The following is an 18,142-nucleotide window of genomic DNA, read 5'->3' as shown; positions in this document are numbered from 1 at the left end:
CCATAGCATTAAGACCGAACCTGGGGAATCCCTAGCTGCTACTTCTTAGGCATAGCTTCTTCAAAATCTGCATGTCATCCAAACCATTTCTGGTCTCTTGCTTCAACTGCCAGAAACTGATCTCGCAGTGGACCAAACTTTACTGGCCAAACTCTCTATACAGAGCTTCTCTAATGGAGGGATCAAATCCTGCAGGCTTCATGCCCTTTCTATCCTGTGATGGACTAAGCCCTTTGAAGGAAGGCACAGTAAATATCTCTTTTTTCCGAGGAAATCACACATTCCAAGCAGACACTTGGTCTGCTTATCTTTCTCCACAAGGACTTACCGATCTTGAGATGCAAGACTGAAATGTCTCCTTTTGGAATAGTCCAGTAAGGTCTCATGAGACCCAGCGGAAACCAGCTTTCAAAAATCTACTAATGGACAAGCCAGCATTCTCTAGTGTCCTACTGATCAAACAATGCCTCAGACAACCATGGGGTACGTCTATACAGTAGCGTTATTCCAGAATAATTGACATTATTTCGAAATAATGAAGTATTTACACACAAGCAGATATTTTGATATAATGTCGAAATAATGTTCAGCCGGAGGACTTCTTATTCTGACTCCTGTAGCTCTCATTTTATGAGAAGTAAGGGAAGTTGGAGGAAGAATGCTCTATTTTGAAATAAGTGTTGTGTAGACATGCCCAAATTTGAAATAAGTTATTTTGACTTAAGCTATGCAATTAGCGTAGCTCAAGTTGCATAGCTTACTTTGAGTTTAGCCCTGCTGTGCATACGTACTCATGAAGAAGACAGCGCTGAGGAAAAATCTGGCAACCAACATTAATGCAGGCATCACTGCTGGCATTTGTGCCAACCTCTGCTTTAATATCCAAGCTGAAAATAATACTTCAGGTGTTAAAGTTTAACCCATATAAAACGAGCTAAAGAGGGAGATCGGTTTCCTTCCACAGAGACAGGCACAGCAAAGCGGGTGGAGAGAGGAACTCCAACCCCATGCGATGTCAGAAAAGGGAGAGATGGACCAGATTGCAATGCAGCAGGATACCACTGACTCCAAAGATGCTCCCCTTGGCACTGACCCCAGTGATAGGGGATGAGACATAGGCATCGTAAAGTACATTGTGGTGGCAAGACATGCATTGGCACTGGGACAGACTCTGGTACTGAAAATGTTATACCCATCACAGCTAGAGGAGTTCTGCTCCTCCTCCACCTCCCCATCACCAGGACATATGCTCTCTTCATCAGGGGCTTCTACTGTAGGGCTCAGCCATTGCTAGCCCCTTGTTTAGTGAACAAGGCATGTAGGATACCACCAGGACTTTCTTAGGAGTGCTGGGTCCACCCTCACAAGTACGGAGGTACCGGTCTGCACTACTGAGGAAGAGAAAGAGAAATAGGGCTCCACTTTGTGGCCAGGCCTCTGATATTGGAACTTTAAGAGAATTGGGATCCAGGGATTGAACAGCACGAGCACCTCATCTCGCACCAGCGGCTGTTTCTTCATCACTATATGAAGCAGTATCCAGTGCACTGGCTGACTTTAAAGCATACCAGGAACTCCTTGTATGCCCTGGTGATATGCTGAACATTGAGATTTTAGTCATCTCTAAGCAGTCTTGCAAGCTGTTCAACACCCTGTCAGTTACTACAGGTAGGACCTCCCAAAACCGGGACCCCCTCATCCGGCAACATCCATGGTCCAGCAGGATCACAGGTATTCCTGGACCAGCAAGTCCTGACTGAGAGCCCCAGTGGCAAGAGGACTGGCATCTTGGAGCCCAGTGGGGCTGAGGCTGGGATTGGCGGTAGCGCAACGCACAGTGGCTGCAGCAGCCCCATTAGCAGGGCTGGGGCCAGAGATGCGTCAGCTGCAACAGCTGCGATAGTGGGGTCTGGGCTGGAGACACAGCAGCTGCATCAGTCCCAGTAGTGGGGCTGGGGCCAGATCAGTCTGGGCTGCCGGGGCTACAGCAGCATGGCAGCCCAGCAGGAGTTGTGTCTGGAGTTGGCAGCTAGAAGGAAACATGGTATGGGGAGCTGGTAGCAAGGGACCTCCTCTGGTCCAGCAAATTCCCTCGTCTGGGACTGGTCAGGTCCCAAAGGCGCCAGACCAGAGAGGTCCAACCTGCAGTCCAGTCAGGGCTGCCTGTCCCCTTAATGAGGGACTACTAATCTCATTTAGGCACACATTAGCATTTGTTGGCCTCAGTGTTCCGCTGGGAGCTCACATTCAGATGATTATCTGCTCCTGGCTCCATTAGATGGCCCCTTGCACTGGCTGAGAACAATATGTTTGCAGCATCCCCAGCTGGAATCTATATTCTGATCTCAAGAGTCTTCCTGTGTCTAACCTCTCTGTTTTAGGGATTTCTAAGACACTATCCCCCTCAGTACTAAGCAGTTGGGAGATGCTAGTGAACATGAGAAGGATAGAGTTCATGGAGACTCATCCAAGATGCATAGTAGCTGTCATCCTGTTACTGAAAATATATCTGTGCTTCCTGCGTACATCACATGTTTTTTATAAGAAAGATGAGTGAAAGAAAATGGGTTTCAGGAGGGGGAAGTGTTAAGTTTATTTTTATAGTAAGACTATTGAAGAGCAATGTTCCTATCACTGACATGCTAGACATTTCTTGATGCCATTCTAGAGGTGCATTGGACAGAGAAAAAACATTGAATTCCAATGTAATGAGCTTCATGAAGGAAATTAAGAGAAATAATCACATCACTATTCTGAGTTGTTACTAATAAGGTTCACTAGGTACAGGTAAGAACTGTTATATTTTTTCAATAATTTCAGTAGTTGTTGCTCCTGCATCAAAAGTAGGAAAATTATGTTCTTACCAAATATAATTCATTATTCCTAAAATTAACATCCGGACATTAAGATAATTTGTTGAAACACTCATATACAGTAGTAATTTGTACCAAATGGAAAGGTTGTTACAGTATGTGGAAGTCTACTACTGTATTTCTGACATTACTAGGAATTTCCAAGAAAGGTTTAGCACTAAGTTTGACCTTCATAGTACAACTTAAGTTAGTGGGAGGTTTCAGAGTGTATGAAAAGCTTTTGATGATTGGGAGGTGTGACGTAGTGTGGGTACCTTGCTGGTTGCTAGGCTTAAGTGGTGAGTGACCTCCACTGGCTGCTGGCTGCAGCACGGCCCAGCTGGGCAGGGGATGAGTCATTATGCAAAGGGGCTAAGAACCTGTCTGATGAGTTGTCTCCCAGGGAGTGGAACAATCGGAAGAAGGGGAGTGGAGCCCTGGCTGGGGGCAGGGCTGGAAGTGAGCTAGTGAGGTTTTCTGGCTGGTTTCATGGAGGAAGCAGCCTAGGCAACGGGCTGGGATTTAGGGGCTCAGGCTCCCCCATCTCAAGGGGGTCTGAGGCATCCTGTAACCAGATTACATCTGTGCTGTGCTGTATCCTGGAGAAACAATAAACTCCCTCTATTCTACTGGCTGGTGGAGTCTCTGTGCCATTACGGGGGTGCAGGAGATGGGAAAACCCCAACGCGCCGTCACAGGAGGTTTCTATGGTAGCTTGGCAGATATCAGCTCTAGTTCTCAGCCAGATGGTTGGCTTGGGGTGGGAGAAATACAGGACAGGAGAAATCTCAGGCCTCTCTTCCATTTCACTAAGATTTTGCAACATTAGTACCCTGCAACTTGCCTGTCATCCTACTTGTCACAGGAATGGGATTGTCTTTTTTGGGAGTTAAATTTACCCAGCAGTGACTAATTAGTTGTTTCCCAGGTGATTGGCTTGAGGTCAGGGATCATGTGTTTGCTTCTTGGTCACGTGGTCCTTGGATAAAAGGCCAACAAGCAACTGAGGTAGGAGAGAGGACCTGTGTCTTTTTATCTCTCTAATGGGAAGGGAAAGGACTAGGCATATGTACATGATTATAGAAGAAGAGCACCACTGGACCCTAACGTTCAAAGGTCTTTCTGTAGCGCAGGAGTATGTGGGACTTTTGATGCTGATGTTTCACAAATGCCAGCAGTTGGTCAATGTCTGAGTTTTCCTCCAGCAGTGAGGCTCACCTACTTACCTAACCCTAATTATTTTAGGCACTGAAGCTAATCCTTGTAACAAACCTTTACTGGGGGGAGTTTTTTGAACAAATTACAAACATAGTGATCCTTCCAGCTGCAAATGCAAAAATCAAATGAAATCAATACAGTGATGACTTCCCACACTTAGCATGTTAGAAGAGAGCAAAACCTATCTGCAGGTTAAATTGTGCTGATCAGGTACTTAAAACAAAAGCCATTAATTGTCTTAAGTGACAGCATATAATGAGCTTTTGTAATTTGCTTTCATTTTAGTACAGCTTTAGAAGGCTAAATCTCATAAACCTATGTTGAAGGTACAGTTAAAGTTATAAGCACATTAAATTTAACTACCACCACATAGCCTACCTACATTTTTCCAAAACTTGCTGAAGTACTTGGTATCGTTTGATCTAATTAGCCCATTTTGCAATGAAATAAACAGAGAGCATTCCAGCCTTTAGCTTAAGTAGGATTGCTTTGGGAGGGAGTGTTTAGCCTGCTGTAAATTTATCTGGCTGGTGCTGTGTGCTGTAGTTTTCCCTCCAGAGAGTCGGGCTTTCTCATGCTGTACATACTATGGTGCTTTCTCTTACAAGAGGAAGGAGCACGATGCATATCTAAACGGGAACAGAGAATGAGGATAAATGATAATGTTCACAAACCACACTGCCTGTATCAGCACACTGCATCAAGGCTTCTCATCTGAAAACAGTGTAATATCAGAACTTAACCTACTTTTCTCAAGCTGATGTGGACATGATTATTAAAAAGTGGTGGGAGACCACAACTTGACCCAACAGTTAAGGTGTCCTTCTATAATACATATTCTGCTCATGCATGCAAGCAGTTTCAGCCTGAGGAGTCTTGTAGTGAAGAAAGGAAATCCCCAGTAGCAACCATACAAGAGCAGTTCCCCATGCAGCATAGCACTAAAGTACATGAAGATGAGAAAACACAAACATGGGGCATGTGTGCTTTTTAGGGGAGAGCGAAGTTTCAATTGGTTTGTAGGAAATGCCAGTACCTTAGTCAATCTGAATGATCAGACGGTTCAGTCTTTCATTCACTTCACAATTAGCAGTAAATAGGCAGTGAACCTAGGTCACCATTGTATTGTGAAGACCAGTGGCAATGTCCATGCTTTTTTGCTCCATGGTGCCCATGGTACAGAAGATCTGCATCCCAAGAGCAGCTTTCATGCAGCACAAACTGATCTCTCTCTCTCCATATCTATATACTCCAAAATCCATAAACCATGGAACTCAAGATTCCTTTGAATACCAATTACTGTAAATAAAGACTCCTTAAAGTATTGAAAAATATTAAACTATTTTAAAAATGTTTAAAAATATGAAAATATAGAAATTTTATTGCCAAACACCATATATCTACTTGAGTTTTGATATCCTACATTGGCCTTATGTTTATTTGGCACCGGAGAATACTCATCATCTCTCCCAAAAGAGGAAAAAAAATGTCAGTGACACAGTAAGAGTTGTCTGTTTCAAACCAGGATGTTTTCTTATTCAATTAGTCAGTATTAGTCCAGACCAGTGCTTTGGGAATGTAAAGCTCTGTGCAGGTTGCCAGATATTATTGTTCTGGTGAAGCTAAAGGCAATTTGATGCCACATTTTTCTCACCAGGGGCCTGTTCCCCAACCACTGAGGCCAATAGCAGTCTTTTCCATTAATTTCTATGATCATTGGATCTGGCCTCAGATGTCTGAATCTGACTCTGATTCAGGCCTCTTGCTTTAGCATTATGGTAGGTGGTTAAACAAAGTGAGTGTGCACCCTAATTTTCCTGTGCACTGCCCAGTCTGATGCTGATAGGTTTTGGTGGAAGCAAACACACGACCATTCCAAAAGCACTGATATTTTCAAGGTTTCGTCCTTAATTTACACCAAGAAGCCTTAGAGAAGGAAGCTGTTTAGAATTTGCAAGAACTTGGTTACATTTGAAGCCCATACAGTAGTTCTGTTCAACTTTTAGGGGTTTTTTGGTTGTCGTTTTGGTAATTCCTTTAGAATATTTGCAGAAATAAAAAAGATTCACAGGAAAAACCCCTATTATGGGACCAGGGCTTTTCTTGGTGCAACACCAACATGTTTGATCTCAAATTTTCCTCCTACGTTTATAATTGGAAGGGGGGAGGGGGAGGACCATGATACTCAAGCATGGGTGGCCCAATCTGACATGAACACACTTGTCCCAACTGAGTTATGGCTCTTCTAAAGACGGTTTAGGATGCGCACAGTTTGAAGGTGTAGACACTAAATGAATCATTTAAAATTCAAGAACCTGTGGTTCTAATCACTTTGAGGCAGGAATTCTGCACAGTGGTTTGTCTGAGGTGGTTGTTTGATCTTTCACTTAGTCCTTCATTGGCCATTGTTCCATGCACCTTGTATGTTAGTGTGACATTTCTGTAATAACTTAAAATAAGTTATAGCCCTTAGATTTAGAGTCTGTAATTATGGAGGGGCCAACAAGCTGTGTTAAGACTGAGTTGAGCTTTTGACAAAAAGCGGGGATTCTGTCTCTTTGATATGTGTGCAAAATATAAGTGTCCTCCACAAACAAAACAAAATAAATTGTCAGTGAATTTATGAGGAAAGCTGCTAATTAGCCTGAGTTGCAATTAATTTTAAAATGGGTCATTTAGGTATCTAGCAGTCTGTGTTAGATCCTTCCCCCCAAATGATTTGAATAATAGAATAACTAAAATATATTCCATTATTTTCACAAACACACTATTTCAGCCATCTACAAAAGCTTTTGGAAGCAATTGGGATTTAACAAAATAATTAAAGCACATTCTTTTGGCAAATCGGGCAGTTGGCACTGACTATAGGTCTGCCAACCTACTAACCGGATGGACCAGATGCCATTTGCAGCAATGACATCCAATCTAGGAGAGTTGGCAACCCTATATAAAAAAGTTAGATCCAAGTTCCACTAAAGCTCAGGCAAAACTCTCATCGACTTGAAGGGGAACACGATCTAACCACATATTTTTCCTTGTAGTTAGTCTGATGTGTATGGAGATATAGGTTCCATACTGGAAAGCAATTTCATTTCATAATGAAGCCTCAGGGAAGAGAGCGGGAGTGATTAATACCTTGTGACAGAATAATTGGCAGGAGTTAATAGTTGTATTGCCCTTTTAATTGAAGTAAAAAGCAGTGTTACCCAATAGACATAGGCCAGATAATCAGCTACTGTAAATGAGCATTGTTCCAATATATATATATATATATCAACAGCACTATGCCAGTTTGCATCAACTAAGAATATGGCCCACCTATTCTGAACATCTGTAGTCTTGTAGCAATTATTGTAACAATAATGGTCTTAGAGAAGGGTGCTGTTTTGTCAAGAAGTAGTAAAAGTTAACAGTGGCATTCATCAGTAAGACTATGTGTACACAGTGTTATTTCGGAATAACATCGTCTGCATCTACACTACAAGCAGTTATTTTGACAGAATGTTGAAATAATGCCGAGCTGGAGGACTTCTTACTCCAACTCCTGTAACCCTCATTTTACAAGGAGTAAAGGAAGTCAAAGGAAGAGTATGTTTTTCCTTCAACTTCTTGCTGTGTAGACCGCACCAAAAGCTGAAATAAGCTATTTCGACTTAAACTACGAAATTGATATAGCTGAAGTTGTGTAGCTTATTCCGACTTTAGCCCTGCTGTGTAGACGTACCCAAAGAGAGAGAGAGAAAACATGTAAAGGAAGAGAAGCCAGGGGCATTGGCATAAATATATGGATCTGTATAGACTGGTTATGAAGCAGTGATGAATTTTCCAAGTGCCCTTTGAAGGAATTGGAAGTATTCTTTAAAGGTGAAATTCAGTCTCCACCTGCACAAAGTTTGAGCAAACTTTGCAGGGCTTAGAGCAGATGAAATGCACCTCCTTCCTCTGTACCCCATGCTGCTTGCTCTGTATGTGGATCCAATATCCCTTCTCCCAACCTCTTGACAAGTACTATATCAACAATAGTCTGTTCCCTTGAAACAGGGAGTCTGTCAAGGAATGTGTAACCATCTTGGGGTTCATTAGATAGCACAACAGAGAATGGGAAAGGAATAAAACTTCAATAAAACTATTGGAGAGTATCTCTGGTGACTGGCTGCACATAGTAATGCAGTGTTCCCAACCCTCACCTCCAAGACTCATCTCCAAATTCCCATGCTCATAATACTATCCCTTATAAGGGATTGTCTCTAAATCATAGTGTTCTGCAAGCATATCTCTACGGAGCCCACTTCCCAAAGCATCCCAGTTATGGTGATTCCCCTGTTAGGGAGAGGCAATCAAAAGGTTCAGTGGACAGTAATGTGAACAAGTCCTCTTTCTTCTGGACAGATTTTCCCTGATACTGTATAAAGTTCATTGTGTGAACAATAAAGATAAGACCCAAGTGACTGTGCTCAACTGCTTTCAAGCCTGAAATTTCTCATTTTGAAACTGTGCCCTTCTCACACCTCAACACAAAATGCTGCGTTAAGTGAGATGCATTATGTCAATATTCCACACAGATGCCATGATTTCTAAAGCTCAAAGGCACCGTGACTTCACTATTTTCGTCAATCACTCAGTCTGTCATTAAAAGCACTGGAAAGCAAAACTCACTTGGGCAGTGTTTGTGATTAATATGAAAAACTTTAACATTCCATGTGCCATTACTCCTGCACACGGGAGCAGAAGGGGTAGCATGTCAATAAAGTCTGCTGCAACTCAACCACTGAAGTCACCATTGGCATTGCAGCAAAGGTATGCCCAGGACACAAGTACAGCAATATCCCAGAAGATGTTTTTGTGCATGAATATATTAGCTTAAGCAGAGCAGAGATTTAGTTGGCAAACTATAATTTTATCAGTGACACCATCAGGGTTACAGTATGATTATGTTTCAAGCTTACATTTGCATTCCAGAATAAGTAACATTTTCTTCAAAAAGATGTGTGGGTGGTTTGAATAGGGCAAAAGCTATTACAGTCTTTTTGTTCCTCTTCCTTCTCAGCATAGCTTGGGGCTGGACTTAGCAGGCATTAATGTTTCATAGTCGGTTTGTATTTGAACGGAAATAAGGTACGAAGAAAATTCTGAACATTGGATCTGTTCCTCAATTTGTGTAAATAAAGATAGCTCAATTTGAGACAATGAAATCAATGAAAGTATGTGAATTTACCCTAAGTTTTGACTCGTTACTGCTTCCAGTTCATTTGAGGGATAAGACTAACACAAAACTAATTGACTCCATTCTGCCAGTTTGATGCTAATATAAATTAAGTGGAATGAAAAATCACACATCCACACTTTTTAGCAATTTATAGTTTCTTTGGGAACAATATGAGAAAAGATGCATGCAAAAGCAAAACAAAGCTGCTGCCTGGCAGACAGAATTTGAAGTTCTATGTGATTATTTTCTGGAAGATAGTTCTCTTTCTTTCTGAATATTGAAAATTAGCCCTGTGCCATTGAGAATTATTATCAGACCTTCATTATCTCCTCTCCATATTTCAGTTTGTTTGTTTTGATTCAATTAGTATCATTCTTAAAGATACAGAAAAGGACTGAGTGAAGCTGTAGGCAGCATTCTCATGCCTTCAGTCAGGATTTTAGATGGCTATTTTGTAGTTAGCTAGATACTGTTAGTCTGCTAGGTCTGTTTAGAAAAAAAAGTTACTAAGTATACAGTACGGGGCATAGCTGATCCCTCATCAAGTTTGACCTTGTCCTGGGCTGGATCACTTGGGGTGGTGCAGGGAGAAGCAGTGCTCTATTGAGCCCTTTAACACCCCAGGATTGGAGAGATTTGCCTTTCCAAGTGACAGAAATTGATAAGACTCAAACCAACAGGATTATATATAAACTACTACTGAGCCCTGTATAGAGAATGATTTCATTACTCGAGAGGTGGGTTGGTTTATTAGTAATCATCCTCAGTGACTCTAAAGCAGAGCTATAATTCTGTAGGATGGCCCTAAAACTATAAAAAGCTTGTTATTTTCCTCTCAAATTCTATAGGAATTCTCCATAAGTGACTGAGGGGAGCTGATGATGATCCTACTGTTAGCCAGTGCTGTTGGTTGGATCCATAGAAGGCCAATCAGCCACGGATGCCTTGGTGTTCCTCCTTCCTGACCAATATGGTCAGTTCTGGGAGGTTGTACTAGTTCTCTGCCAGGCTTCAGGGGAGACTGCAGAACGAATTAGACTGATTAGCAAAAGAAAACACTAGTTTTTACTAATCTGGCTGCTATCACTGCAGTATTTGAGCACCTCACCATTGTTAGCATACTTTTCCCTCCTGGCATCCTTGTGAAGGAGGAAAGTAGTCTCATTTCCATTTTCCTGTTGGAGTACTGAGGGACAGCAAGACTGGGGACAGATTTGCAAAGGTATTTGGGTGCCTAAACATGCAGATAGGTTGTCTAGTGGAATTTGGAAAAAAAATGGGAGTTAGCCACTCTTATGCTTATGCACCTAACTGTGCGTAAATACCTTTAAAAAATATCCGCAGATGGCTTCTCCAAGGTCATAATTTTGAAGTGGAGCAGTGAATTGAACCCAGGTTCAGATTTATTCATGATTCCTTGTGGTAGGTTGGGCCAAGATACCGTATTGTCTACCTTAACCATTCTGTATAGCTTTTCAAGAGCTTTAAAATGCAGTGATGCGGTTGTGCAGTGGGGAATGGAAAAGGCCAAGTGACTATGTGAATGATTTATAACTCCTTGAGACTGACTGTTGTGAAAATGAAATCCTGTGGGTAGAACACTGGGTTGCACCTCATCAGGTGAGCACACAAATAGAGATATGCTTTATATGATTTTATTTTTAAGTTGACCAAGTAATTTATTCAAAGTGGGGGTGGAAATGGGGGTGGTTGGAAAGCCAAAAGGGAGAACTGGTTCTGCTGCTGTACTCATGATTTCCTTTTTTTTTTTTCTTTCTTTCTTTCAGTGAGTATGTTTTTGAACACATTAAGCCCCAAGTTCTATGTTGCCCTGACAGGCACGTCTTCATTAATCTCAGGTCTTATTTTGGTAAGTACTATATACATTCTTTTCATTTAACACATTATTTGTTATCTACAGTATGATGGACACTGTGTTATGATTTGTAGGGGCAATATTTGGATCTGTCTTTCATTCCTTATTTATGTTTGTGCAGTTCATGGAATTCATAGTATTTTTTTCTAAAATAAAAGCTTCCGTGTCCTTTCTTTTTAAGGCAAGAATAACTGCCAGCAGTCCAGCACAAATGAGCAATCCTCTAATATCTCAAAAAAGAGTTTTCATGTCAAGGGTTGCTATAAACAACTATTTCAAAAATAAAAGCTTCCTTTAGAAAGGAGAGAGAGATTCAAAGGCTTTTGATTTGTTCTTTTTAGACGATTAAGATTGATGATGGCCACGGTAGAAGTATCTCATTAAAAAGTGGTAAGGAACCCAATTTCATTGTCTGGTTTCCAAGTGGCAATTATTAAAATGGAAACATTTTAAAATATCTAAAGTTTATATAGATTTATATTTATATGAAAATTATATTTAAGTATTACATTTATATATATTTCAAAATATACATTCTCTTTTAAAACTTTTGACCTTGGTTCTGCAAGCATATGTACTGGGCTCGACCTTAACACCAGCCTAGTTCTAAGTTTCCAGACTACTGCATCTGTTCACAGGAACTCAACCTTATTGACCGCATTCACAGAAACAGTATGACAAGTGTTGAATCCATATAGTTGTTATTACACTGTTTTTCAACCTTGATGCTGGGAGCTAGTTTGTTACTTGAACAAACAAGGGTTGTCTTATATTTTTATTTCTGTGTTGTCATTGTCAAGTTCTTTCTATATAAATAAATCTTACTCCTTTATAGCTTGTGATTACTACAATTACATTCTCTCCATATGCAGAGTGCTTACAGGAATGCTCTGCATTACAGCAATAATATGAAACAGTTATTATGATCTCTTTGTCTCTCCTCATGCGACATTGCTCTGTGCAACTGTAGGGGCATAAAATGCAGTAAAATAACAATGCAAAAATACTATTACGTGAACTGATATAATGCCTTTTAACCATAAGAAAGTTTGGATTCTGAGCTGAATGTTATATTTTGAGCCCTTCTGTAGGAGAAATGGAATTCAAGATGTTTACATAGCATTTCCACCATCTCATCCTCATTCTTCCCCAGCTTGTCACTGCCTGTTTCATGGTGAACCAGCAGAGCTCAGGTTAAACACAGGTGCACTACAGCTGTTCAAAGAGCTGCCTTGTCTGAGTGTTTACAAGCAACTGAAGACAATTAGTTAATGACTGCATCTTGGGCATTCTTCAGAACTGCCTGATCTAAGCCCCAAAGCACAGCACAGCTCTTTAGAGTTTAGAGAAATCACTTAGGAAGTGAATGGAGAGGATCAAATCAGGTGTTAGCTACTGCGTCTCCTTTGAGAAGAATACATTCCAAGGGAGATTTTGTATGTTAAAGTCAATACACTTGGAGGATAAAAATGCTAACTGCCACTAGCTAGCAGGGCCAAGAATGATGGGCTTCACTGGCAGAGACCTGTGCTTGGTAGAAAGAGGAATACATGTCTGGCATGTGAAATGTTGGGGAGTGATGAATGAGAGGCAGCAAAAAGGAAAAGAAGCATTAGACAGAACCAGAGACATATGCAGGTCTCTAAGGTAGTGCTGGAACATAGGCACGGGTCACAGGTGGTGGGAGAGAAGTCTATTTATCTATGACTCACCAAGAGACACTGTAGTTACAGCAGAATCAGAGTCTCTGGCATATTTTTTCCTTTTGTTTTACGAAGATCAGACTAACACGGCTACCTCTCCATTACTATTTAATTGTCTGGTGATTTATCACAGCCCTGCTTGCATGAGAAACACCTGAGATCAGTAAATTGATTAGACAAGGGGAAACCAAGGAGCCAACATTATAGAGAAGCTATGACTGTGATGAGGGGAACATGTGGCTAATGAACTGGGTGGTAGAAATTCAGCAGAGGAAAGCTGTTGTAAAAGTGACTTGTGATCACTCAAGACAGCAGTGAGAAGCTGCGATGAGGTAGTACTAGGAGACCACTGATCCATTTAGCTTGGTACCGTAACTTTACCTTTTCTAACTTATATACCATTTCTAACAGGAGGCCCTTCAATATGATGAACTATCACCAATCATAATAAAATATTTCACAGTGAGTGCAATTTCAGAACACTCATTCTTAGCATTAAAAATGAAAATCTTTAAAAGCAGTTTTAATGATTAAATAAATACAAATTAAAAAAAATTAAAAATAAAAATGTTTTCTAAAACAAGTATTCTCTTATCATATCTAAGTTACTGTGATTTGTCATGATCATTGTTCTAATGTCCTTTGGAATTTTCCACCATATGGTCTTTTCTTCTCCCCACTGTGAATTGGCTGTATTTACTAAGCAGAAGGAGAAATCACAGCTACTGCAGAATTTTAGAATAAAAGGGGCAAGTCGATAGTACAGAAGACACCTCATTCAACTCTTGTTTGTGTAATTGCCGATATACAGCAATGACTCTGGTGGTGCTGAGCTTTGCAGAGTTGCTATATGCTAATCTCAGGTTGCTCACACATAACATGGTTCTTTTCCCCCTCTCATTTTGCTTCTCTTTTTCCTCTGATTCCTTGGGTGAAATTTTGGATACTCTGAAGTGCAAGTGTGCTTTGGCTGTGACTCCAGCAGAGCTAAGATTTCATCACTTTTTAATGGTCTGCATAGCAGAAGACTACTTTATTTTTGTTGCAACCAGCCTCGTCGTTAGTGGTCTATGTTACATAATTTAGAACTCAGCGGGACACATTAAAACCATCCCTGTCTCTTCACTTACAACCCATTCATGGGATAAAATCAAGGCCTAAATAAAGATCCTAACAGAACCACAAATACGGGCATGGCAGGGAACTTGAGATCAACCGAGTTGTCCCCCAGCTTGGTTCCAATTCAGTGTGGACTGGACCTCAGCTGTTTTTGGTTACCAGGCCAAAGATGGGTTTCCATTGAGAAAGTGCCTTGAGGCTGTGCCTGTTTATGAAAAAGAGTCCAGTAAACTCTCCAAACCTGAAGCCGTTCTGGGGAGCGTTATCCATCAACCACGTTCTCTGACATGGTTGTATTTGTAGTGTACCCATGGCCCCAGAGAGAGTCTTGGTGAACAACTGCATCTTGCACAGCCTAAAAGTGTTTAAACTTCAGTTCTGATAAACTAGGGGAGGGAATGAATGCCAGGGTCTCAGACCCTTCACCAAGAATGTTCTGTCGCTCTCCCTCTGGAGCTCAGTGACAAGGACAGACGGTAAGAGCGTTCTGGCACAATTCAACTGATGCAATGATTGCAGGCAAGAGTTAGATTCTGAATGGCCTTGCAATCAACACCTGGAATTGCACTAGAAAATAAATGGGGAATCAGTGCAAGCCACAGCGCATACCTGTTGAGTTCACAATGTCCTGACTCACTTAAGATCTGTGCAGTTGCATTCGCTGAACCTTTAAAGCAGAGTGTTGGAGAGCATCAGACTTTTGATACTTTTGGTACGCTGGTACAGGAAGTCATTAGAAAGAGATTGTGAAGCCAGCAGGAGGTATTCATGAATGTTCATGAATATGATGCTTAACTCTGCTGGCTAACTATCATACTATCTACTACATGGGTGCAAAGAGTTAACTCACTCCTAGATGGTTGTTTGTGGGAAGACAGACAATGGCTGTTGATAGCCCAGTTGCTGATGCTTAACAAATAATACAGACTGTATGAAGTGTTGTTGTAACCCTATGGATCCTGGGCTATTAGACTATGTACACACTGTATGTGGGTATATGTTTTGTTGCTCAGAGATATGAATACGCCACGCCCTTGAGTGATGTAAGTTACACTGGACTAAACGACTGTGTGGACAGCACTATGTCCCACCAACATAGCTACCATATTTACAGGGGCTGGAATAATGAAACGGATGAAAGTGCTCTCTTCCATCAGTTAGAGCATTTGCATTGATGCAGCTGCACCGCTGCAAGCTTTGTAGAGTAACTTTAGCCTTAGCGAGAAAGGTGGGTGAGGTAGTAGTGTTTTTCATTGGACCAACTTCTGTTGGTGAGACAAACATCCAAGTTACTTTGTCCCTTAAACACTACAGATGTCTCTTGCTTTTGGAGCTGTATCCCCATCTCATTTTGAACAACAGGCTGGTTGATAATGGGGGTAGAGCAAGGCGAGGAAATCTAAGCAGGGAATCCTTAAACAAAGAACTTGGAAACTGATAAAATCCCCAGTTCTGAAAAGGAAGAGAGGCAAATTGTAGCTGCTCATGGGGATACCAGGACTAAGTTAGGCCTAAGTCTTGAGAGAGATGTTAATATTAAGTAGGACTGTTGATTTTGTAAACAAAGTCCTTTTATTATTTTAGTCCTTTTATCTCTGACAGTAATGTTCCTATGGTCCAATAAATGGGGTTGCTTGGAACAAGCTGCAGTGTGGCATAGCGAGGGTGTTATGTACCCGGGGGCAAAGGAAAAATCTGCGCCCTTCCCCGCCGCTGCCGCCGTGTGGCTGGGCCCTGAACCTAGTGCACGGCTGAACCCGAACTGGGCGGCCGGGGGGGGGGGGGGGGCTTGTATTCTGTCTTCCCCCTCCCCCTCCCCCTCCCGTGCAGACAAGCCTTAAGTCTTATTGAAAGTCATTGAGGCCAGGGTGGTGTTTTTATAATGTATACAGTGCTTAATGTATGCCAGGGCTTGCACCCCTAGACTTGGCAAGTCATAGCCTGGTACCTCTGGGCTTGCCATCCCCTTTCTGAAAGTAAAAATAAATTGTTTGAGCACTAGCAGATAATTGCTTGAGCCCCAGCACTTTTTTTCACTACAATTTAAGCACTGAAAGTAGCCCTACTACTCACTGCTTTTGGTGTCATGCATACATCCAGTGTTTGTGTGGGTTAAAAGTGACTTGTAAAGCTGGATAGTTATTTTAAAAATAAGTTACAGTAAAACTCCATTAGTCCGGCATCCAATGCTCCGGGACTCCTGATGGTCCGGCACCATCAGGAACCCGGAAGTGCTGGGGCAGCCGGACAGGAACTGACCAGCAGCTGAATCGGGGAAGCCGGGAGCAGAGCAGCTGGGGTGCTGCCGGGTTGGTCTGGTAGTGCTGCCCCTCGGGGCTGCGGGACCAACCCGGCAGCACCCCAGCTGCTCTTGGGGACGCCTGGGGCAGAGCAGCTGGAGTGCTGCCGGGTTGGTCCCGCAACGCCGAGGGGCGGCGCTACAAGACCAACCCGGCAGCACCCCAGCTGCTTTGCCCCAGGGGTTGGGATTCAGCCACTGCTGAAACTGACCAGCAGCGTCAGTTTCACCAGCAAGCTGAATTCGGACGCCTGGGGCAGAGCAGCTGGGGTGCTGCGGGGTTGGTCTTGTAGCGCCGCCCCTCGGCGCTGCGGGACCAACCCGGCAGGACCCCAGCTGCTCTTCCCCAGGGGTCCCCAAGTCAGCCGCTGCTGAAACAGATCAGCGGCTGATTCCAGGGAGCCCGGGGCAGAGCAGCTCTGCCCCGGGCTTCCTGGAATCAGCCGCTGATCTGTTTCAGCAGCGGCTGAATCGGGGACCAACCGGGCAGTACCCCAGCTGCTCTGTCCCAGGCATCCCTAAGAGCAGCTGGAGGGCTGCTGGGTTGGTGCCATAGTGCCGCCCCTCGGCGCTGTGGGACCAACCCGGCAGCACCCCAGCTGCTCTATTGCAGGCATCCCCGATTCAGCTGCTGCTGAAACTGACCAGCAGTGGCTGAATCAGGGACTCCTGGGGCAGAGCCTGACTATCGTAAGGGGGGGCTATGAGGGGTCTGGGGTGGCATCCCCTCCCACCCCACTCCAGACCCCTCATAGCCCCCCCTTCTGATAGTCCGGCATATCTGATAATCCGGCACCCCCTGGGTCCTAAAGGTGCCGGATTATCAGAAGTTTACTGTATCTTTAATAATAACAGAGATTTATTTAGGAGTTTCTTTAAAAAGTGCCTTTTTAGAAGAGACTATTTGAAAATCAATTCCTCCTCACCTCACCTGCTAAGATCATAGTTCAGGGTTCTGTGTTTTCCCTACAGTGATTAATAGCATTACTAAATGTAAAGCTGGGTAAACAGCTCCCTGTTCTGGTTTAGGTGTTTCATTAGCAGGTGGAGGGGCACAAACACACATGAACCACAGAACAGGCACACGAGAAAAGGAGACAATGAACAAATGTAATAAAGAGATGAGCGAAGAATTACAAATAATAGGCCTGATCCTAGACTGCCTCCACAGAGCCTCAGGAGGATTGGAGGAAAGGTACCTCCCATTTCATCTCTGATCCTTGGTTTCAGTGGGGGTTAGGGATGAGACGGTGTAGGAGCTGCTTATGGCATCTCTAGGGGCATGTCTACATGACAAACATTGACCCTCCGGAGGTTGATTGTCTAGTGTTTAATTTAGGGGGTTTAGAGTCCAGTAGAGTGACATCACTTACTGCATGGAAATAGTGGCGCTCCATTTCCCTATGAGGACACTTGAGGATTGGGAGAAGAAGCATTTCTTATCTGACACATGTGAAGGACTCTGCTGTGGTGAAGAGGAAGCAACTCAGTACCATAATGACCTGAAGGATTAGTTGTAGGAAATGATGTGGGGTCTGAGGTGAGAGGACTGTCTTCTGGGAGTAGACAGTGGCTTGGGAGGGAAGGTGTTAAATTAATCTGAACTACCATGTAGCGCTTGACCCTCCCCGCAGAAACTGATTTAGTGCCAGCCTTTGTGACCAGAACCTGCAGGTTGGCTGGTACGTCATTTGAACTTAGCCCTGCAGATTTTCAGTAAATCCACTTACTAATTCCTCGGGGAAAAATATAGATTAATAATGGGCTGATGTTTTGTACAGGGCTACGTAAGCAGTTTCAGGTATTGGAAAGGACTGTACTCAGAAATACGGAAACACTACAAAAAAAAAAAAAAAAGAGAGAGACAGA

General features: G+C 42.8%; 1 protein-coding gene across 7 annotated transcripts in view; it reads left to right on the top strand.

The window, feature by feature from the left end:
* Nucleotides 1-18,142, top strand: part of ST7 (suppression of tumorigenicity 7) — a 241,517-nt gene that overhangs the window by 104,742 nt on the left and 118,633 nt on the right. For 6 of the 7 annotated variants that reach the window (XM_075929169.2, XM_075929170.2, XM_075929167.2 and 3 more), the window contains exon 2: nucleotides 11,064-11,146. In XM_075929169.2, the coding sequence (XP_075785284.2) occupies nucleotides 11,064-11,146 (83 nt within the window). Of the gene's footprint in view, nucleotides 1-10,132; nucleotides 10,897-11,063; nucleotides 11,147-18,142 lie in introns of those variants that run through there. The other variant, XM_014573358.4, reaches the window with a different exon arrangement.

Source organism: Pelodiscus sinensis, chromosome 1 (genome assembly GCF_052426305.1).
Source record: "Pelodiscus sinensis isolate ZL-2025 chromosome 1, ASM5242630v1, whole genome shotgun sequence".
In the NCBI taxonomy this organism is placed as follows: Eukaryota; Metazoa; Chordata; order Testudines; family Trionychidae; genus Pelodiscus; species Pelodiscus sinensis.
The sequence above is the reverse complement of the archived record's forward strand: the minus strand, read 5'-3'. Positions and strand labels throughout refer to the sequence as shown.